We start from the raw sequence: 23,721 nt of genomic DNA on the forward strand, positions 1-23,721 counted from the left end.
CTCAAATATTATTTTTTTTTAAATTTTTTAACACTTTTTTTGGTTACTACATGATTCCATTTGTGTTATTTCATAATTTTTGATGTCTTCACTAATATTCTACAATGTAGAAAATAGTAAAAGTAAACATAAGCCCTGGAATAAGTACTGTAGGTGTGTCTAAACTATTGACTGGTACTGTACGTATACTGTACATTGAGAAACTTTGGTTGTAGCTGTAATTAGCTGTCATTTTGTTCAGGCTTTATACCCTGTTGGAGGTTACTAACCTTTTTGGGATAGGGGGCAGCATTTTCACTTTTGGATGAATACCGTGCCCAGAGTGAAGTGCCTCCTACACTGTTCCAGATGCTAATATATGCATATTATTATTATTAAAGCTGTGAGTATATCAGAACTCATATGGCAGGCGAAAACCTGAGAAAAATCCAATCAGGAAGTGGGACATCTGAGGTTTGTAGTTTTTCAAAGCTTGGCCTACCGAATACACAGTGTCTATGGAGTGAAGTTGCACTTCCTACGGCTTCCTCTAGATGTCAACCGTCTTTAGAAACTTGAATGAGGATTCTCCTATAAAGGAGGGGCTCATGAGACCTCTTTCAGTCAGTGGTCTGGCAGAGTGTCCCAGGCTCGTGATGCGCACTCCCGACAGATATACCTCTCGTTCCAGTGCTTTTCTTCAGACATAGGAATTCTCCGGTTGGAACAATATTGATGTTTTATGTTAAAAACATTCTAACGATTGATTCCATACATCGTTTGACATGTTTCTAAAGGACTGTAACGGAACTTTTCAAGTTTTTGTCTGGACAAAGTGCTCGCACCTCATGATGATGAATTAGTAGGCTGAACGCGCTAACAACAAGTGGCTATTTGGACATAAATGATGGACTTCATGGAACAAATCAGTCATTTATTGTCGAACTGGGATTCTTGGGAGTGCCTTCTGATGAAGATCATCAAAGTTAAGTGAATATTTATGGTGTTATTTCTAACTTCTGTTGACTCCAAAATGGATATTTGGATATTTAGATATTTTTCTGGCTGTTTTGGGCTCTGAGCGCCATTTTCAGATTATGCTTTTTCCGTAAAGTTTTTTTAAATCTGACACAGCTGTTGCATTAAGGAGAAGTCTATATTTAATTCTGTGAATAACACTTGTATCTAGTATATAACATAGTCAATTCTGACTTTGGCTCTGGCCCATCTAGTGGAAACCACTCAGTTCTACCTCCAGGGCAAGACTCATGATATTAAACGTCAACCTGCGACGTTTGAAACTGCCCACCCTGCTGTTACAACAATGGAGTAATTTTCCATGTGACACTGCCACTGTCATGATTAGGGAGGATATGCGTTTTGAGCAGGAGACTGCCAACTTTATAAAGAGAGGTTGTATCTGTCAGAGAGTATCTGTCCTCAATTAGCATGAGGAGAGGGGGGTGGAGGAGATGAGAGGAATGGAGAGGAGATGAGTGGGTGGAGAGGAGAGGAAGAGAGAAGGGGAGGAGAAGAAAGGGGAGAGGAGAATAGAGGAAGAGGAGAGGTGGAGATGGGCAATATGAGGGGAGAAGAGGCAGAGAGGAGGAGAAAGGAGAATAGAGGAGAGGAGGAAAGAGGAGGAGAGGAGTAGAAGGGAGTGAAAGGATAATAGAGGAGAGGACAAGAAAATAAAGTAAAATAGAGGAGAGGAGAGGAAAGCATGGAGAGTGGAGGAGAGAGAGGAAGAGGGGAAATGGGAGAGGAGAGGCATGTAGCTAGGAGGAGAGGAAGAGAAGGGTGGAGAGAGGTGTCACTCTGGATCTTGGCTGCTCAGAGAGTGTTGTTAATGCAGTACAAGCTCCCATCGATCCACTGTCCACTCCCAACACAGGCTCAGCTATTCCCCTGGCTCAAATTATGAAGGCCCACGTTCACTTATTTCACTTCACACAACACTCAATATAGTGCTCCTGAGTGAGTGGGTCAGTGAGTGAGTGAGTGAGTGTGTGTGTGTGTGCGTGTGTGTAGGCTCCTTCTGCAATGTGTGGGGGACTCTTTCTGCAATGTGTGTGTGACTCCTTCTGCAGTGTGTGTGAGGCTCCTTAAGCAGTGCGTGTGTGTGTGTGCGTGTGTGTGTGCGTGCGCGCTTGTGTTTGTGTGTGTGTGTGTGTGTGTGTGTGTGTGTGTGTGCGTGTGCGTGTGCGTGTGTGTGTGTGTGTGTGTGACCCACCGTGCGGACGTTGACCCAGTAGCCGATGATGCGGTCTGTAGCTGCCGGCTCTCTCTGGGTCCACTGGAGGTTGTAGGAGTAGTTGTTGACCTTCTGAATGCGGATGGGGTTGGGCGTATCAAAGTAAAACTCTGCGTTGTATGGACGGGCTACAGTGTTGGGGGAGGGAGAAAGAAGAAGGATAAGAGGGAGTGGGAGTTTTGGTTGGTTGGTTTGGTACTTTATGAATTGTGTATCAGAGGGTCAGACGCCCATTTGTGTATCAGAGGGTCAGACGCCCATTTGTTTTAAAAGTTGTAATGCACTTCATTTTCAGTCCTATATGAGAAACTGCTCTCTTTTCATCTTGTAGCCATAACCATATGGGTCCCATTATGTCTGTTGAAAACCAAACACTGCAATCCTAAATTGGACATCATGAAAGGACTGAATTGATATGGAATTGACCCTAACACTACCAGGAACTCCAACCTCTTCTGGTACTCACACGAGACGTTGAAGGTGCAGGTGGAGCTGCCCACGCCGTTGCTGACGCGGCACTCATATGTGCCATTGTTGCTGGGGTCCAGCTTGAATTTCAGCTGCGGGTTCTCCTGCGGGTTCGGGGTCAGGGAGGACAGGGGCTCGCCGTTTCGGACCCAGCGGACACTGGCCACTCGTGCCGGGTTGGACTTCTGAATGAGGCAGCGCAACGTCACAAACTGGTAGTTGGGTGAACGGACATCCTGAAAGACCGGGTCCAGGACTGGAGCGTCTGAGTGAAGGGGGAAAATAGTGTTAATTCATAAGTTATGTATGGGTTATAAACGTGTTATGACATCCTTATGTAGGTGCACTTCAAATAAAGTGTTCCCAAATAGCCTCCTCTCACAGTTTTTGAGAAAGACAGATCTTTAATGGAATAATGCAAGAAAGGGAGGTAGAGCGAGAGAGAGGGTGGAGGGAAGAGTAAGAAAGCAGAAAAGGAGATAGGTGTCTTCACAACAATGGTCCCAGCAACATAATGAAAGGAGGAGAAACCTTGAATCATGATCAGTGGTTTAGTATTGTTCTTTACGTCTTAAGACGTAAGTAAACAATACTAAGCCGCTTGATAATTAATTAATTTTGTGGAATAAAACCCTGGCCTCTCTACAGCTTATCCCAGGAACCTCTCCCTGCATACAGTACCCTGCAGGAGAATAAAGACAAGGAGCAAGAGAGACGTCACACCTGACATGTGAAAATTGATATGTCGACATGATGGATCGGACGCCACAAGGCGCAGACGTTAGCGTCGTGCTAAGCACTAATCGTGTGTAATTAACATGTCAGAAGCTATCCACGGAGAATGACTGACTAGCCTCCAGGTCCAATGGCTAGCACCGTAGCAGAATTATACTGCTGCAAATCACCCCGCGCTGCAATTAAGCTAATAGGCTACTTATTAGCAAAGGATGCTAATGCAGAGCTAACGATGCCACGATACGTATGGGGTCACAAACGTTAGGGTTCACACGACGTTAGCCTTAAGCTACCGTTTAATTTTTTCTTTATTGGCAATGGCTATGTAATTATAGACTATGTTTTGGCCGTCTTTCAAAGAGACCTGGACGATACGGGAGATGAAGTGTAGATTGTGGAGTTGATACCAAGGCCTGGTAATTGTACATTTTACATTTTTGTCATTTAGAAGACGCTCTTATCCAGTGCGACTTAGAGTAAGTGCATGCCTCTTAAGGTAGCTAGGTGAGACAACCACATATCACAGTCATAGTAAGTACATTTTCCTCAATAAAGAAGTTGTCAGTGCTAGCAAGCCTAGGTAAAGTGCTTTGGGCTACTGGAATCCAGTAAATTATTATTATTATATCTGAGTACGCAAGCTTGAATATTCTCATTGTAAGAATAACTCACTTCCTTAGAGCAGAATACCTACACTCTTAGAAAAAAGGGTTCCAATAGGGTTCTTTGAAGAGGGATAGGGTTCTACCAATAACTGTTTTGATCAGATGAACCCCTTTGTAAGGCAAAGGGTTCTATATAGAACCTTTAACATCTTAAGAACCATTTTTTGAAGAATATTGATTCTTTGGAAGGCAAGAATGAGGGAGAGATGAGAGAGAGAAGCTGCAACCCCTCACCACCCCAAACACCGCTTCGCCCCACTGACCCACACTCACCCAGACCTTGCCCTCCTTCCCTCCACAGGGCCCAAAAGCAGGACCAGTGCAACTATGCAGAGGCCCTCAGTAGACAGGAGAACTCTGTAGGATTGAGTGAGATTAAAAAGCTCCTCCAAGTTTACTTGTTCAATGAAGAAAAAGATAACAAATGTTTTCTGTTTTCCTGTTTCTCACTCTTATCAACATAGTATTCTTTCTTTTTGTAACATGAGATCGCTATCAGTGAGCATGTGGAACATTGAGAGCCTGAACTCATCAACCTTTGGACCAAAGAGTTTAGCACTGTAGTAAAACAAAATCTTAAATATGTTGATGTCATCATTCTGCAGGAGACATGGTGTAAGGCAGACATTGTCAGTCACTGTCCCACAGGCTACAGAAAGGTAATTTTGCCGTCACAGAAACACAGCTCTGTCAATAGAGGCAGAGAATCTGGAGGATTGATCATTTGCTACAAAACCAAACTACACAATCAAATTGATCCCCTCAAAATGGGTAAATATCACATTTGGTTAAAAAAAAACAAAAAAAAAACTTGTATTGACAGAAAAATATGTGTTCTTATGCACAATATATATATCTCCCCCAAAATCCCCATATTACTCAGAGGAGATATTTCCCATCCTTCCAGTCCCAGGGAAATGTGCTCGTCTGTGGGGACATAAATGAGCGAACAGGAACACTACCCGTTCTAACAACCACACGAGGGGAGGGCTTTCTTACAGGCCACACTGCTCCCAACTGTCGTAATCTCCCCAATAGAAACAACAGTGACGGAGCCATCAACAAAAACAGAAGGGATCTGTTGCAGCTCTGTCGAAGCCTGGGTCTCTACTTTGTCAAAGGTAGGTTACTCTTTGGGGAGATTCACCTGTTGCTCACTTCCTGTCCACAGCACAGTATGATTACAGACATATACCCTTTCTTTCCCAGCTCCTTCACTGTCAAGTCACTAAGACCTCTGTCTGATTACTGCCAAATGACATTGTTCCTCAAAAGAACAGACATGGAAAACAACCACACATTCACAGCCCAGTAAGCTTTACAAAATCAGAAATTCATACAGATGGGCCCAAAACAGCACATAAGAATAGCAGAAAGCAACCAGTAACCAAAAAATTCAAACACTCTTAGATAATTTTCTGGATATCACATCCACTAACAGTAAAGAAGGCATACATCTAGCAACAAAAAACATCAACAATATATTCTGGAAAACGGCAAAAGAAGCACAACTGAAATTGATAAAAAAACGAACCAAAAAAGACCACAGATGAAAACTGGTTTGATGCAGATTGTCAAATGATAAGGAAAAAAATGTAAACATTATTAAGCCAAAAGCACAGAGACCCAAATAATGGTGAATTACGCCCTAATTACTGTGAGACTTTAAAACTATAAATGTACTGTACACTCAGAACCAAAAATGCACAGTACAACTTCAAGCAGCTGACACTAATTAGGAGTCCATAAACATAAACATCTTCTCGCAAAATTGGAAAAACCTACAAAAAATCTAAACTAGAGAAATTAACAATACAAAATGGTGACATATTGGACAAGCCATTTTAAAACACTCTACAACACCGTTCAAACTGATGCAAACGTAGAACCATGCAAAATTCATGAAAAATCCATTGAACTCCCCAATTACTGACCAGGTGCTCTATAAGAAATGTCAGGCCCTCAAATTTAAAAAAGCATGCAAACCTGATGGAATCCTAAATGAGATGATCAAATTCACTAGTGCAAAATTTAAATTGGCTATATTAAAACTGTTTAATTTGAGTGTAGGTTATTTCCCTGACATCTGGAATCAAGGACGCATAACCCCAAGCTTTAAGAATGGAGACACATTTCGATTACATAGGCATTTGTGTGAACAGTAACCTGGGGAAGGTTTTCTGTAGATTTATAAATACAAGAGATCTAAACTTCCTTAAAAAGCACAATGTCTTGAATGAAAGGCTAATGGGATTTATACCAAAACATCGTACGACCAATCATATTTACACCCAACACACTCCACCAAAATAAAACCAAAATGTACACTCGATTTATCGACTTCCGAAAAGAATTTGATTCTATCATTAAATCAATGTATTCTGGTAATAAGTGCAGCATCAAAATTGGCAAGAAAATAACATAATTCTTTAACCAGGGGCGGGGCCTTCGCCAGGGTTGCAGTCTAGGCCACAATTCTAGAAAAATCCTCAGCCCCTGGTGCTAGTCACCACAATTCAGAGGTTAAATGTCTGCTGTTCGCAGATGACCTGTGCCTGCTGTCACCCACAGCAGAGCCTGAACCCCAAAAAGTCAAAAATAATGATTCTCCAGGGAATATCCAGATCTCAGGGAATTAGACCAAAATGCTCAATTAGTACAACATATATAGAGTACTGCACACACTACAATTTCTTACGTTTAAAAATGAGCTCAACTGGACACCTAAATGAGGCAGTGAATGAACTGAGAGAAAGCACAAAGGGCATTTTACGCCACTAAAAACTAATTCAAATTGAAATAAATTTGCCTAAAACTAATTGAATGTGTCATTGAACCAATTGCACTTCATGGCAGTTTTGGAAACATCTAAAATACATTAACATTACCAAGTCCTGTAATGTCAAGATCTGAGCAAAGAATATAGTCTCCACATCCAGCTGGTTCATAAACCTGTTCTACTAACACACTGAAGCCTCAGGACAAGAACATCCAGTCAATCAGAATAAACCAAAACACAACACAGTCAAAACAAAATTACATTATTTATTAGGAAGCACAAGCAAAATGCAGTGCTATCTGGCCCTAAATTGACAGTACTGTACACCGTGGAAAATGGTTTGACCAAGATCAAAACCTTAGAAAAACCTTGACAAAGTACAGGTTCAGTGGGCACAGCCTTGCCACTGAGAAGGGTAGACACAGGAATGCCTGGCTCCTTGTAGAGCAGTGGTTCCCAAACTTGTTATAGTCCCGTATCCCTTCAAACATTCAACCTCCAGCTGCATACCACCTCTAGCACCAGGGTCAGCACACTCTAAAATGTTTTTTTTTGCCATCAATGTAAGCCTGCCACACACACACATTATACGATACATTTATTAAACATAAGAATTTGTGTGATTTTTTTGTCACAACAAAGAGCTCTTATAGGACTGGGGCACAAATTAAAATAATAATAGTCAATCATTTTGCTATTTATTCAACCATCTTACATATAAAAATGTATTTGTTAATTTAATATTGTGAATAACTCACCACAGGTTAATGAGAAGGTTGTGCTTGAAAGGATGCACATAGCTCTGAAATGTTGGGTTGTATTGAAGAGTCTCATTTTCCACACACAGTCTGTGCCTGTATTTAGTTGTCATGCTTAGCGAGGGCCGAGAATCCACTCTCACATAGGTACGTGGGTGCAAAGGGCATCAGTGTCTTAACAGCGCGATTTGCCAACGCAAGATACTGTAAGCGCAGCCCAATCCAGAAACCTGGCAGTGGCTTCTGATTAAATTACATTTTCACAGAACCACTTTTTGCAATTTTGATGAGGCTCTCTTGTTCAGATATCGGTAAGTGGACTGGAGGCAGGGCATGAAAGGGATAATGAATCCAGTTGTTTGTGTCATCCGTTTCGGAAAAGTATTTGGTATTTGCGCACCCAACTCAGGTGCTTTGCTACATAACATTTTACATTGTCCATAAACTTGAGTTCATTTGCACACAAAAAATCATACAATGATGGAAAGACCTGTGTGTTGTCCTTGTTAATCCAACTTCTTAATCATAGCCTCAATTTTGTCCCGCACATTGAAAATACTAACATCTCCTGCCATGTCACTAAATGCATCATCAAACAGTGTTGTTTGATGAAGGCATTGTCTGTATAGTTATTTTTTGCCTTTTCCCCCAGCATTGTCCCAGCCATAACCATGGCAGCAGGAATAATTAAGTCCTCCACAATAGTATGGGACTTGCCTGTCCTAGCCACTCGGTAGCTCACCATATACGAAACTTCTAGACCCTTCTTATTAATGGTATCTGTTGCTTTTATACATGCCTTACTACTTGAAAGTCGTCTTAATTCTCACTCAAAACTTCCTGTGGCTTATTTTTCAAATTGGCTGATGGTTTACTTTTATTTTTGGCAGTGAAAATGTGAAGATTTTTTTTTAATGTGAAGAATTATAATTTTTTAAATGCGAATCACATTTTTATTTGGCGTAGTTTGGGAATAGCTGCTGTAGAGGAAAGGCAACCATAGCAGAACACGAGACAGAGCTGCATTTCCTGACAAAATGTAAAAAAATATAAAACAATGAGAGAGTGTCATTTCTCCAAATGTGAAACCCTTATTCAAGGTTTCAAAGACCACTCGGATGAGAATAGGCTACCCGTCCTGTTGGGGGAGGATGCAGAGAGATGTGGGTTGGCAGCGCACTACATTGCTGCCTGCCATAAGATGAGGGTCAATGTCTGACAGACCAACAAACCTGCCCATGTCCTCTCTGCCTTTGTTACTGTTCACTGAATGGCTATTTTGACCCTTGATTATTGCTGTTACTGTTGTCCCGTTGACAATATGTATTATTATTATTTGAATTATGTTAATATTGCAAATTGGTAATATTGTTACGTCATGAGAATTGGATCGAATTGAATTGAATTGAGAGAGAGAGAGAGAGAGAGAGATAGATAGAGAGGGGGGGGCAGAGGAGTACACCCAAAGAGAGAGAGAAATAGAGAGCAAGAATTAGAAAGAGGGTGAGTGAGGGAGAGAGGTAGGACACAGGAGTAACCTCTGGAGAGAGAGAGTCAGAGAGAGGGAGGAAAGAAAGGAAGATTGAGAGGAATTGAGAGAATGGGAACAGTGGAAGCCCCTAGAGAGAGACCATGAGCGAGCGAAAGGGAGGGAAAAAAAGATATACAATATAAATGAGATGAGAGAGGAAAAGATAGAGGTGGCTGTGAGAGAGAAAGAGAGAAGAGGAAAAGCGACAGAACAGGGGGCAGAGAGACGTAAGGTGAGGCTTGTTGATAAAGTGATGTAGTGGTGGCTTCGTATCTTGCCAGTCAGCAGTTGGTGTCTTCATCCTAGAAACGTGGTGCACGGATGGGACCACTGACAAAATGACTCCGCAACAGGCTTTACTGTCTCCCCTATCTATTTTCCTTGGCGGCTCGTGCTACGCTAGAATGTTTCAATTTCACGATGCCATAATCCCCGTAAACAGAATCATCGTCCGTCTTATTGGAGACAACAAATATCTGCCGTAATCCTCGCTCTAACTCACACACACAGAAACATACACACACATACACACGCACACAGACAGATACAGATGGAAATACAGAGAGAGACAGACAGACAGATATTAATGCGGGCAGACTCTCTCTCTCTCTCTCACACACACAAACACAGCTTTCCCAGCGTGTTAGTCAAGTTTGTACACTACCCTCTTGTAGTAATGCATGAAGACATGACATTTACAGTATGGTACACTCCAGGGAGATTGATCTGCATCAAGTGTAAGGGAGAAAAGGTGGGGGGGGGGGTGATGGAGAAAGATAGATGACGGAGAGCATGTGTGGTGTAAGAGAGAAAGACTGCACATGACTGAGGAGCTCAGACGGAGCGAGGGAGGGAGAGCAAAAGGGACACAGAAGAGAGAGTGAGGTGGCAAGGGAATAGGAGAGAGGGAAAGAAAGACAAAGAGAGAGGGAGAAGGATAGTGACAGAGAGATGCGGTGAGATGCCGTCTGATTGATGATGATGAGAATAGCAATGAAGAAGAACATCCATGTCACGGTGAGAGGAGTGATAAAGAAAGGGAAGGCAAGGGAGAATAAAATGAGGAAGAGGAGAAAGGGAGAGAAGGAGGGAGGAAGAGATAAAGAGGGTTGTCCACTTATAGGCACAGTAAAACAAATTATAGCATCTTCCCGCGTGTCGATCAACGGCGCTAAATGAAGGGTTGAAAAACAAACCTGATAAACTAAACAAATAAATACAAATTAGGAGGCAAGGAGGGTTTAGTTAAGTTCATTCGGATCCCCGTTAGTTGCACATGCATCAGCTACTCTTCCTGGGTTCCACATAAAACGTATAAATACATGACAAATTATATACAAAAACAGCATAAGATATGACATTAATTCAAATAAAAAATCATAAAATAAGAGTTATATATTGGAAAGACACCAAGAGACAACAAAAATACTAATTAGACACTTAATTTATTCTGCACATATTCATACTTTGATAAGCAATAAGAGTTCAATTAAATCTTTAGAAAGTAGAGAGGCGCTGTGATACAATATGCTTTTTTTAAATCTGTTTTTTAAAGTTAAACTTGCTTTTTGCTTGAGTAACCTCTGGTGGCAGAGCCTTCCATGAGGACATGGCTCTATACATAACTGAGCAATGCATTAAATCTGTTTTTGGTTTGGGAACAGTGAAGAAATCCAGGGAAGGAAAGGGGAATCATTGGTTTCCAAAGCACTGATGGTTCCCTGCAATGGTTCCTGTTCTGCAACATCTACCTATCTCTGATATCCTCTCTCTGTTCGTAATTCTCTCCCTCATGTTCTATTTTCTCCCTCTGTCTCTTTCTCCGTCTCTCTGTCTCTCTCTCTTCTTCCCTCTCTTGCTTGTTACTAAAACCCTTCCTCTCTCGGTTTGTCACACTCTCTTTCTCCCAGTTTGTCTTTCTCTCTTCCTCCATCCATCTGTCACACTCAGTTTCTCTCTCTCTCTCTTTATTTCTGTCTTTCTAGACTGGGGTGGCCACCTGGCCAATAAATCATTGAAGTGGACTGGACTAGACGAGCATCTGAAAGTGTCGTCCTTCCGCCCGCCTGCATTAGCAAGCCTTGTAAATCTAGTAGTATCTTTGTAAGCATGTGGACGGATGGTGGATGGGGGTTGGGAGGATTTGGAATGTCAGCTCCACGGTCATAGTGGTCTTTAATTAAGCTGGCATTCGTTCTGCGCTAAGCTACACTCTTAGAAAAAGGAGTTCCAAATCAAATCAAATTTTATTTGTCACATACACATGGTTAGCAGATGTTAATGCGAGTGTAGCGAAATGCTTGTGCTTCTAGTTCCGACAATGCAGTAATAACCAACAAGTAATCTAACTAACAATTCCAAAACTACTGTCTTATACACAGTGTAAGGGGATAAAGAATATGTACATAAGGATATATGAATGAGTGATGGTACAGAGCAGCATAGGCAGGATACAGTAGATGGTATCGAGTACAGTATATACATGAGGTGAGTATGTAAACAAAGTGGCATAGTTAAAGTGGCTAGTGATACATGTATTACATAAGGATGCAGTCGATGATATAGAGTACAGTATATACGTATGCATATGAGATGAATAATGTAGGGTAAGTAACATTATATAAGGTAGCATTGTTTAAAGTGGCTAGTGATATATTTACATCATTTCCCATCAATTCCCATTATTAAAGTGGCTGGGGTTGAGTCAGTGTCAGTGTCAGTGTGTTGGCAGCAGCCTGATGGCCTTGAGATATAAGCTGTTTTTCAGTCTCTCGGTCCCAGCTTTGATGAACCTGTACTGACCTCGCCTTCTGGATGATAGCGGGGTGAACAGGCAGTGGCTCGGGTGGTTGATGTCCTTGATGATCTTTATGGCCTTCCTGTAACATCGGGTGGTGTAGGTGTCCTGGAGGGCAGGTAGTTTGCCCCCGGTGATGCGTTGTGCAGACCTCACTACCCTCTGGAGAGCCTTACGGTTGTGGGCGGAGCAGTTGCCGTACCAGGCGGTGATAAAGCCCGCCAGGATGCTCTCGATTGTGCATCTGTAGAAGTTTGTGACTGCTTTTGGTGACAAACCAAATTTCTTCAGCCTCCTGAGGTTGAAGAGGCGCTTCTGCGCCTTCTTCACGATGCTGTCTGTGTGAGTGGACCAATTCAGTTTTTCTGTGAAGTGTATGCCGAGGAACTTAAAACTTGCTACCCTCTCCACTACTGTTCCATCGATGTGGATAGGGGGGTGTTCCCTCTGCTGTTTCCTGAAGTCCACAATCATCTCCTTAGTTTTGTTGACGTTGAGTGTGAGGTTATTTTCCTGACACCACACTCCGAGGGCCCTCACCTCCTCCCTGTAGGCCGTCTCGTCGTTGTTGGTAATCAAGCCTACCATTGTTGTGTCGTCCGCAAACTTGATGATTGAGTTGGAGGCGTGCGTGGCCACGCAGTCGTGGGTGAACAGGGAGTACAGGAGAGGGCTCAGAACGCACCCTTGTGGGGCCCCAGTGTTGAGGATCAGCGGGGTGGAGATGTTGTTGCCTACCCTCACCACCTGGGGGCGGCCCGTCAGGAAGTCCAGTACCCAGTTGCACAGGGCGGGGTCGAGACCCAGGGTCTCGAGCTTGATGACGAGCTTGGAGGGTACTATGGTGTTGAATGCCGAGCTGCAGTCGATGAACAGCATTCTCACATAGTTATTCCTCTTGTCCAGATGGGTTAGGGCAGTGTGCAGTGTGGTTGAGATTGCATCGTCTGTGGACCTATTTGGGCGGTAAGCAAATTGCAGTGGGTCTAGGGTGTCGGGTAGGGTGGAGGTGATATGGTCCTTGACTAGTCTCTCAAAGCACTTCATGATGACGGAAGTGAGTGCTACGGGGCGGTAGTCGTTTAGCTCAGTTACCTTAGCTTTATTGGGAACAGGAACAATGGTGGCCCTCTTGAAGCATGTGGGAACAGCACACTGGTATAGGGATTGATTGAATATGTCCGTAAACACACCGGCCAGCTGGTCTGCGCATGCTCTGAGGGCGCGGCTGGGGATGCCGTCTGGGCCTGCAGCCTTGCGAGGGTTAACACGTTTAAATGTCTTACTCACCTCGGCTTCAGTAAAGAAGAGTCCGCATGTTTTCGTTGCAGGCCGTGTCAGTGGCACTGTATTGTCCTCAAAGCGGGCAAAAAAGTAATTTAGTCTGCCTGGGAGCAGGACATCCTGGTCTGTGACTGGGCTGGATTTCTTCTTGTAGTCCGTGATTGACTGTAGACCCTGCCACATGCCTCTTGTGTCTGAGCCGTTGAATTGAGATTCTACTTTGTCTCTGTACTGACGCTTAGCTTGTTTGATAGCCTTGCGGAGGGAATAGCTGCACTGTTTGTATTCGGTCATGTTACCAGTCACCTTGCCCTGATTAAAAGCAGTGGTTCGCGCTTTCAGTTTCACGCGAATGCTGCCATCAATCCACGGTTTCTGGTTAGGGAATGTTTTAATCGTTGCTATGGGAACGACATCTTCAACGCATGTTCTAATGAACTCGCACACCAAATCAGCGTATTCGTCAATATTGTTATCTGACGCAATACGAAACATGTCCCAGTCCACGTGATGGAAGCAGTCTTGGAGTGTGGAGTCAGCTTGGTCGGACCAGCGTTGGACAGACCTCAGCGTGGGAGCCTCTTGTTTTAGTTTCTGTCTGTAGGCAGGGATCAACAAAATGGAGTCGTGGTCAGCTTTTCCGAAAGGAGGGCGGGGCAGGGCCTTATATGCGTCACGGAAGTTAGAGTAACAATGATTTTTCCACCCCTGGTTGCGCAATCGATATGCTGATAAAATTTAGGGAGTCTTGTTTTCAGATTAGCTTTGTTAAAATCCCCAGCTACAATGAATGCAGCCTCCAGATAAATGGATTCCAGTTTGCAAAGAGTCAAATAAAGTTCGTTCAGAGCCATCGATGTGTCTGCTTGGGGGGGGATATATACGGCTTATAATCAAAGATAATTCTCTTGGTAGATAATGCAGTCTACATTTGATTGTGAGGAATTCTAAATCAGGTGAACAGAAGGATTTGAGTTCCTGTATGTTTCTTTCATCACACCATGTCTCGTTAGCCATAAGGCATACGCCCCCGCCCCTCTTCTTACCAGAAAGATGTTTGTTTCTGTCGGCGCGATGCGTGGAGAAACCCGCTGGCTGCACCGCCTCCGATAGCGTCTCTCCAGTGAGCCATGTTTCCATGAAGCAAAGAACGTTACAGTCTCTGATGTCCCTCTGGAATGCTACCCTTGCTCGGATTTCATCAACCTTGTTGTCAAGAGACTGAACATTGGCGAGAAGAATGCTAGGGAGTGGTGCACGATGTGCCCGTCTCCGGAGTCTGACCAGAAGACCGCCTCGTTTAACTCTTTTTCGGAGTCGTTTTTTTGGATCGCTGCATGGGATCCATTCCGTTGTCCTGGGTGAAAGGCAGAACACAGGATCCGCGTCGCGAAAAACATATTCTTGGTCGTACTGATGGTGAGTTGACGCTGATCTTATATTCAGTAGTTCTTCTCGACTGTATGTAATGAAACCTAAGATGATCTGGTGTACTAATGTAAGAAATAACACGTAAAAAAACAAAACACTGCATAGTTTCCTAGGAACGCGAAGCGAGGCGACCATCTCTGTCGGCGCCGGGACCGCATAGAACCCCAATAGGGTTCTATGCGGAGGGATAGAGAAGGGTTCTTTGTAAGGCAAAGAGTTCTACCTCAAACATTTGTTATCCTAAGAACCATTTTTAGAAGAAAGGTCTCTTTGAGAGGCTAGAAGGATTCTTTCGAAGGCAAAAAGGGTTCTGCTTCTGAATCTGAATAATAGTTTTTATTGTAATACTTGTTCTTTCTTTTAAATAGTGCCTCAGCAATAGTGTTTACTTCAGTGTTTAAACTTTAAGATCAGGAGTTTGAGTCATTTGATACATTTAAAAAGATAGGTGTGAGAATATTTTAAACTGTACCTAGAGTATACAGGAAAATTTGTGCACGTATCTGGTATTCCCTTAACCCTTTTACATTTACAGTACTGACATAATTTATATCTTTGCCATGATTTCGGTCTTTCAAATTAGTATTTTCTTTGATTTTATTGAGCAGAGAGTAGGAGAATAGAAGGAAGTATGAGTGAACCAGCAGTGTATTTTTGTACTGCATATTACACAGCAAATTGGCCAGTTTAACCTAATGTAGATTTTTCAGTGTAACATTTCTAGTGTTGATTCAGGAGTTAAATTAACATAAAAATTGGCGGTGTAAAATAACCTTAGTGTTGTTGTTAAAAACCAGAGTTGAGTGTGATTGTGTCATTTTTACTCTGTGTTGAGTAAAACACTCATTATCATATTTCCCAGCATGCTCTATCACAAGTTGATTTTCAGAATAGTTTGTTTCAATATCTGTGTTTTTGCATGTACATTGATTGGTTGATTAATCTTATGCTACACAAAGATAAATAACATACATTTTATAAACTAATTCAATTGGTTGGATTTATTGCACCTGTTACTGAGAAGGTTGATCCATTTCAGATGATTTAGGTCATCCCATTAGCCAGTCCTCTTTACCCTAGCAATCATTCTGAATGCAGGTTTCAGGTGATAAAAAATGGAAAATCCTCACCTTGTCTGGATTCCAATAGGAATTACACATCACTTTGCAAGCAAAAATAAAGTAACCAGGAGTTTCCTAACACCACTGTATTAGGGTATAACTAGGCCTTCAAAGAAAGGCCTTATGATATATGTAATGTATTGTCATAAATAATGACATTTTAAATGGGAATAAGGCTGGTGGAACTGTTCATAAAGGATTCTAGGAAGAACCTTTAGAGGAAAAAATGCTTCTTGCTAGAAATGTTCACAGAGTTCTATGACACCAAAAAGGGTTCACCTATTGGGACAGACCGAAGCACCTGAGCAACTTGTATTATAAAAGTGTAGTTTAATTCGCTAAGCAAGCTAGTGTGGGCATATCCCTTACATTGAATCCCAAACCAACTCCTAGTCCCTACCCACAAGGCACTTGTGGAGAACTGAGAGGATTGTATAAGTGTCCGCAACAACAATTCCATATAGCATATCAGAGGCCAATTCTCTCAGCTCTACGTAAGTGCCTAGGGGGCAGGGGCTAGGACTTAGGTTTGTTTTGTGATGTTTAGGCTTCAAGGCTCGTAAGCTTCCCAATAGAGTAGTCACTCCAGGTCAATTAAAGGAAACTACAGCGTTCACAGATTAAGCCAATGGTTTTTCAATGGGGCTCATACATTGACAGATGGACAGTCCTCTATCAAAAGTTTAAATTATTTGAATATATTACAGGATACATGGAGGACCATACATCTTCTCACATTGTTAATGTTGCATTCACAATTAATGGGAAATACAGGCATTGGAACGAAAGCTGTAAACAAAAAAATTCAAAATAATGGATGTAAAGGGATATTATACTAAGCTATGTGGGCTTCAGGGCTATTCTTTGAGCCTCTATGTTTCACTATTAGCCATGAGTGTATTGTTCGCTCCATCCACCAAAGTGCATCACCTTCCTTTTACAATTTACACACAAACACATTCTAAAGAAGAGTCTTCTAGGACAGTGAGAGTTTTATTCAACATTGGCTGTCATGGCACAGCCCGCATTGAAGACAAAACAATGGCAAAACAACCTTCAGTGGCACTATTTTGAAACTGGAAAGTCAGGAGCTGGATTTTCACGAGCGTCTAGCAACATCACATACTGTAGGCTACAGTTAGTGAATGGGGAAGCGAAGAGAAAGGGTGTTGAATTCTGAAGCTTTTAGGGTTCTGAACTTTATGGACGAGCCCCTTTCATAATGGAAGCATTATTGAAGTGTGGCAGGCATAAGCACTTTTACTGAGCACAAAGTGTAAATATAACCAAGGGGAGAGTTCGCTAATAGCCTAGCTAGCGTCGTCACTAATGGCTCGCGTAAACAATAAACAAGGTTTGCTCACTTAGCAGCATTGGTTTCTGAGTGGCATTATACCATTTGTTAATTAGTGACCTTGTTTGTTAGTAAGAGTGCATTCAACCCCGTTTGGGGGTTACCGTTAGCATACTCCGGTCCAGTGTGAGTTTTAAATTGAATTGAGACAGCAGTCGATGCTAATCTAGTAGTGCTAGCTATCGATTTGAAGGAATTGATGGTTGAGTTGTAATGACTGATAATGTTGCACCCCATGTAGGTCAACAGGACCAGAACAGAACAAACGCAATAATACTCAGAGCTCAATAAACAGATGACTCATAGGAAATGTAGTACTTTACTACTCACATTGCACGTTGAGCTGCACCTGCGCCTGGCGTGGCTTGATGTTGAGGCCATTGTAGGGCGCCGTTTGGCAGCGATAGGAACCCATCAGGTCACGGGTGACGTTGGTCAGCCGGAGGCGCCCGTTGCGTGTCTCCACCGCCCACTCACCCGTGGGCATAGGCAGGTCCTTGTCGGCGCGCGACCAGAGCACAGGCGGACGGGGCTTGCCATCCACCAGGCACACCAGGTCGGCAGAGCCTCCCTCCCTCACACTCACCACCTGGCCCCCTGCCGGCACCGTCAGAATAGGGGGAGTGACTGTAGGGGGGAGAAATTGGAGAAGGGAGAGAGAGGGAGTGTGAGAGGAGTTGGAGTGGAGCAAGGGGGAGATCGAGGTAGGGAGATATAGAAAGAAGGAGGGTTAGGGGGGACAAGAGAAAATATTTAAGGAGGGGTTGCCCAAAAGACAAACAGGGTTTATAAAAAGAAGAAAAAAAGAGAAGAAGAGAGAGAGGAGCAGAGCGGGAGGTGGGGAGGAGGGGGAAGCAAGTGAGGTTAAATGTTAAAATTAGTGAGGGCATTTATATTGGATACTAATGGTCATCGCACGCCCTGGGAAATGTAAAAAGCTAAATGCAATGTGTTGACTGGCGAGGCGAACCAGTGGTCAAGGTTAAACACACATCCTCATTTCCTCCATCTATCAACACTCTCAGTAGGACTAGGAGCAACAACAGGAGAGAAAGAGAGAGAAAGGGAGGGTGAAAAGAGGGTGACCTCTTCCCCAGTGCACAGCGCATATAAACCTGGGACATCAACCATTCTAAGTTGGCCTTAGTGGGAGTGACCATACAATTATATGGGAGTGACCTACTGAGTAAAGTATTTGTCATTACATTTTTGCGAATCGGTTCCCTTGGCAACTTCTTCCCATGAATCTCAAAATGTTACCTAGCAACAACAACACTTTCAGAATAAGTCAGCATTCTGTAACAAAATAAATGTTACATCTAGCTTAGGAGTTTAGTGCTTGAATGAGCAGTATTTCTTAAGTATTATAATGTACACAAACACTTGTCCATTAGGCTACATCTCTAATGTTATGCCTAAGCCAATCACATTGTATTTTATGACAATGAACAGGTTTTAATGCCTTGAGACAGTCCAGTATCGAGTCAGCTCAGCTGCTGCTCCTGAACTTAGTGGTGCCCAAGACATGGGAGATGAAGCCAATTAAGCCAATGCCTATCATGCCAGGAGTTTCTCACGTCTTTCTGATTGGCTAATGACGCTCCTATCCACCAGTCTCCGTGCATTTAGGCGGAAGTGAGTATGGGAACGAGATTAAAAAGACGCAGACTGGCCAATATGAGTCCCAAAACACTCACTACAACGTTCCCGTTGCTCTCTGGACAGGTATAAGCAGTGTAGTGGTGGACCTTACACCATAGTGCTTCCATTTTATAGATTGAAAAAGGGATAGGGACGGAGGGGGATTGAGACTGTCTGTGGTAGTCAAAGAAAAGGACATCGAAAGAGACGGAGAAAGACCTTAGTTATCTTTGTTTTCTTTATTATTTTGGTTAGGTCAGGGTGTGACAAGTGGTCGTTTGTTGTGTTTTTGTCCTGTCTAGGGTTTTTGTATGTTTATGGGGTTGTTTACTAGAATCAGTGTTTTGTATGTCTATGGTTGCCTAGATTGGTTCTCAATTAGAGGCAGCTGTTTATCGTTGTCTCTGATTGGGAAACACATTTAGGCAGCCATATTCCTTGGGTAATTGGTGGGTGATTATCTATGTCTATGTGATGTTGCATGTTTGCACTCAGTGTTTATAGCGGTCACGTTCGTTTTTGTTATTTTGTTTGTTTATTGTACTTCGTGTTCATTCGTCTTACATTAAAAGTATGTATTCACATTGCGCTGCACTTTGGTCTCCTCACTATGATGATCGTGACAGAATCACCCACCACCAAAGGACCAAGCAGCGTGGTAACGGGCAGCAGCAGCAATCTCAGGACTCCTTGACATGGGAGGCAATTCTGGACGGCAAGGGACCCTGGGCACAGGCTGGCGCATATCGCGGCCCCAAGGCTGAGCTGGAGGCAGCGAAAGCCGAGGTATGAGGAGGCAGCACGGCAGCGCGGTTGGAAGCCACAAACATTTATTGGGGGGGCACACGGGAAGTGTGGCTAAGTCGGGTAGGAGACCTGAGCCAGCTCCCCATGCTTACCGTGGAGAGAGAAGGACCGGGCAAGCACTGTGTTATGCCATGAGGCGCATGGTGTCCCTGGTGCGCAGGCATAGCCTGGTGCGGTACATAGCAGCGCCTCCTATCGGCCGGGCTAGAGTGGGAATCGAGCCAGGTGCCACGAAGCCGGCTCAGCGCATCTGGTCTCCAGTGCGTCTCCTCGGGCCGGGGTACATGGCACCAGCCTTACGCATGGTGTCTCCGGTTCACCAGCACAGCCCAGTGCTGGCTATTCCACCTCGCCGCATTGGCCTGGCTACGGGGAGCATTAAGCCAGGTAGGGTTGGGCATGTATTCACATCACGCTGCGCTTTGGTCTCCTCACTACGACGATCGTGACACAGAGAAAGAGAGAAACTGAAAGAAAGCAACACCAATCCACAACCGATGATCAAGTCAAGCCAGACAGATATCATCACCCTGGTTACCGTGAGAACATTAGGACATGACATACATACATCAAATAAAGTGTTACTGAACATTTGAAGGGAGAAAAAGAACAACAGTTCTAGACCCTAGGGAGATGAGAGGAGGGCGAGATCGCAGGAGTGGGAGGTCCCATCACTCCGGGCCAAACCAATATCCCCAAGGTCGCTGACCATCACCTGAACAACCACCATTCAGAGACTTGTCCCGAAGCAAGTCGTGCATTGCCTTGGCTGTGTGCTTAGGGTCATTGTCCTGTTGGAAGGTAAACCTTTGCCCCAGTCTGAGGTCCTGTGCGCTCTGGAGCAGGTTTTTCATCTCCATACTTTGCACTGTTCATCTTTCCCTTAACCCTGACTAGTCTCCCAGTCCCTGTAGCTGAAAAAGATCCCCACAGCATGATGCCACCACCACCATGCTTCACCGTAGGAATGGTATTGGCCAGGTGATAAGCAGGGACTGGTTTCCTCCAGATGTGATGCTTGGCATTCAAGCCAACGAATCTTGGTTTCATTAGACCAGAGAATCTTGTTTCTCATGGTCTTAGAGTCCTTTAGGTGCCTTTGGGCAAACTCCAAGCGGGCTGACATGTGCCTTTGACTGAGGAATGGCTTCCTTCTGGCCACTCTACCATAAAGGCATGATTGTTGGAGTGCTGCAGAGATGATTGTCCTTCTGGAAGTTTCTCCTATCTCCACAGAGGAACTGGAGCTGTCAGAGTGACCATCAGGTTCTTGGTCATCTCCCAAACCAAGGCCATTGTCCACCGATTGCCCAGTTTGGCTGGGGAGCCAGCTCTAGGAAGAGTCTTGGTGGTTCCAAACTTCTTTCATTTAATAATGATGGAGACCAGTGTGTTCTTGGCATTTTTCTGATTATTTTCTTATATTTTTATGCACTTCTATCAGCAGAATTTTCACACCATTTGGCTAAACAAGTCAACAAGCATTCCAATTCAATCCAGTCAAATCAGGAGGTACCCTAACCCTAACCCATGTTCTCTTTGTACAGTGGTTCCTACTTTCAAAGTTGCGTCATACTGCAGTATACCTTGCAAGCTGTTGCAGCATTCTGTGGCACATTATCTAATTGTCAGCCATTTTTTAAATGCAATTTAGTGCTAGTTTGACCACCATAGGGCATCTTTGAGAAGCATTTGATAGTCTTCCATATTGGCATTGCCAGAGAATTTGAAACCTTTTTTGTAATAACATAGCATACGGGATTTATTTTAATGAATTTGTCTTAATTAATTTAATATTATGGTGTTTCTATTCTGAGAAAAACGAAACATTCAGGGTTTCCGTTAGAATGGAATGAAAAATATGGCTCTGTACAACGTGACGGTCGGGAGTAGGCCACAGCATAAGAGGATTCGAGTATCCTAAATTAATATCTAAGGGGCACAACTTTCAGTTGAGCATACTTTCTCTTTGCCTTCTCTACTTCTCTGCCGGAAGTTGATGCTGTTGCTATGCAACCTCTTTCTAGCTAGTTAGCATAACACATGACTAGTTAGGTACTTAGAACAAAGAAACAGTCCACTCACCGCTGCTTTGGGTAATGTTGACATCTACCCTCATCTCGGGCACAGTGCTCCCAGGAAAGTTGGCCACACAGCTGTATGTGGCCTGGTCACGGAACTTCATGTCCACGATCTCCAGGCTACTTGTGCCCGGCGCCATGTCCGGGTCGCTGCGCAGCACGATCAAGCTGTCCGAGTTGTAGACTAGTGCCGCGTTCTTGTACCATGTGTAGTTGACCTAATAATATAAAATAGCAATATGTTATTTTATTATATTAATATATTGCTATAGCCTATATACTTTACATAATATGTTGCAACTTGTATTAAGCATGCATGAATATTTATAATGTCCTTTAACAAGGCTTATGTATCTCTTTACATAAAGTGTTCATCCGTCTCACCTACTTGATTTATTCGGCATCATTATGAGATTATTATGAAGGGGTCACACCCTACTAATATTATTATTACTAATAGTATTATTCAGTTGACCTTGTCCTGGGGCTGTGCGTCCACATGACACGAGAGCTTGAGATCGCGGCCCATCTGGATGCTCTCACTGTCCTTGTTGGAGTCGGGTGTGATCTGGAAGGTGAGGTTGCCCATACCTGAGGGGAGGGAGTGGAGAGGGAGGAAGAAAGGGAGGGATGAAGGGTGTTAGGAGGGGGTGGGAGTCGGCGATGAGAGGAAGGAAGGAGGAAGAATAAAGGGGAGATGGATAAGGAAGAAGGGGGTGAGAGAAGGAGGGGGAGAGTATAATTGAGAAAGAAGTAAGGAGGAGGATAGAGAGTGGTGGATGAGGAGGGAGAGAACATAAGACAGAGGATGGGAAGAGGGAGAAAGAGGAAAGAGTAGAGAAAAAGTGATGAAGTAAGAAGGAGGGAGATGGAGAAGAAGAAGACAAAAAGAAAACTGAGCAAGAAGGAGAGATATCTACCTTAACCATCCTAAACACTAGACACTGATTGGTCCGATTTAATTCCAGAACCTCCCAAATTGGCCCTGTTCTCAATACAAAACTCCATTGGCAAACGACATAGCAACTAATATAAGCAGGAGAGGAGAGAGAAAAATATTGTAACTCTACGCTTCGCCAAGCATGCTAACTAGCTCGGCAGGTGGGGTTGGTGAGGACGGCAGACCATATGTTTGATCGTCCTCACCGCCATATGGTTAGCCCGCCGCGCTCAAACGGACGGAGACCGTATGTTTTGCCTTATACTTCAGCGAGGCGCTTACGAAGTACTTGTCTGCGTGGCGTTATCACCACCTGGGCTCATGTGACTTGCTCAGGCCCATTACCAGGGAAGGGGAAAACACACTCACATACACATATGTTCAATACACACAAATATGAACACACACACACTCATTATGTACAATATGCACACATGCACACACACACACACACACACAAACACCCACACCCACCTACCCCCCTTCCACCACACACACACACACTTTATCAGCTCCTCTAATTACTTCCATCTCGGCTCCAATTAATCTGAGTAAATAAAGATTATTAAAAGCGATAAAAATAGCCGGCGGCGGGCCACTGAATAAAGGAGTTTGTTTAATGGGCAGGGTAATCTAGAGTTAATCTAGAGTCTTGACATGATTGTATAGAAACCAGAGCTAATCGCAGATCAACTGGATGACGTTCACACACATGTAGACATTATATTCCCAGGTAATGCTTAGGCACACACCACGCACAGCAAATGCAACCGCACACACGCACACAGACAACTGTGCTCAAGAGTATACAGCTATTGTAATTCACAATGTCAGTTACATGGAATAGTTAATTAACCAATGTAAATTTGACTTAGTTGGTTCACATGCAAAGTTGCATCCATTAATGTCCACAGACAGATGTGTAAGGTGATGCTGCCCCTAAAAGCTAATCTGGGATCAGTTTTTAATTTTACCCACTACAGTTTAAGTTAAGGATTGGGGGAGGGGAAGCCAATTCTAGATCTGCACCTACAGTAGGGGGTATTTCACCCCGGAGCCAAACACAGATGTTGGCTACACTTCATTGCACATGATG

The 23,721-nt window shown here is 43.6% G+C and overlaps 1 protein-coding gene across 1 annotated transcript in view; it reads right to left on the reverse strand.

Moving 5' to 3' along the window:
* LOC110506257 (MAM domain-containing glycosylphosphatidylinositol anchor protein 1) overlaps positions 1-23,721 on the reverse strand; it is a 381,559-nt gene that overhangs the window by 93,647 nt on the left and 264,191 nt on the right. The window contains exons 8-12 of the mRNA XM_021585690.2: positions 22,161-22,276; positions 21,690-21,903; positions 17,487-17,783; positions 2,700-2,966; positions 2,213-2,361 (exon numbers count right to left, since the gene is read on the reverse strand). Of these exons, the coding sequence (XP_021441365.1) occupies positions 2,213-2,361; positions 2,700-2,966; positions 17,487-17,783; positions 21,690-21,903; positions 22,161-22,276 (1,043 nt within the window). The remainder of the gene's footprint in view (positions 1-2,212; positions 2,362-2,699; positions 2,967-17,486; positions 17,784-21,689; positions 21,904-22,160; positions 22,277-23,721) is intronic.

This window comes from Oncorhynchus mykiss, chromosome 26 (genome assembly GCF_013265735.2).
Source record: "Oncorhynchus mykiss isolate Arlee chromosome 26, USDA_OmykA_1.1, whole genome shotgun sequence".
Classification (NCBI taxonomy): Eukaryota; Metazoa; Chordata; class Actinopteri; order Salmoniformes; family Salmonidae; genus Oncorhynchus; species Oncorhynchus mykiss.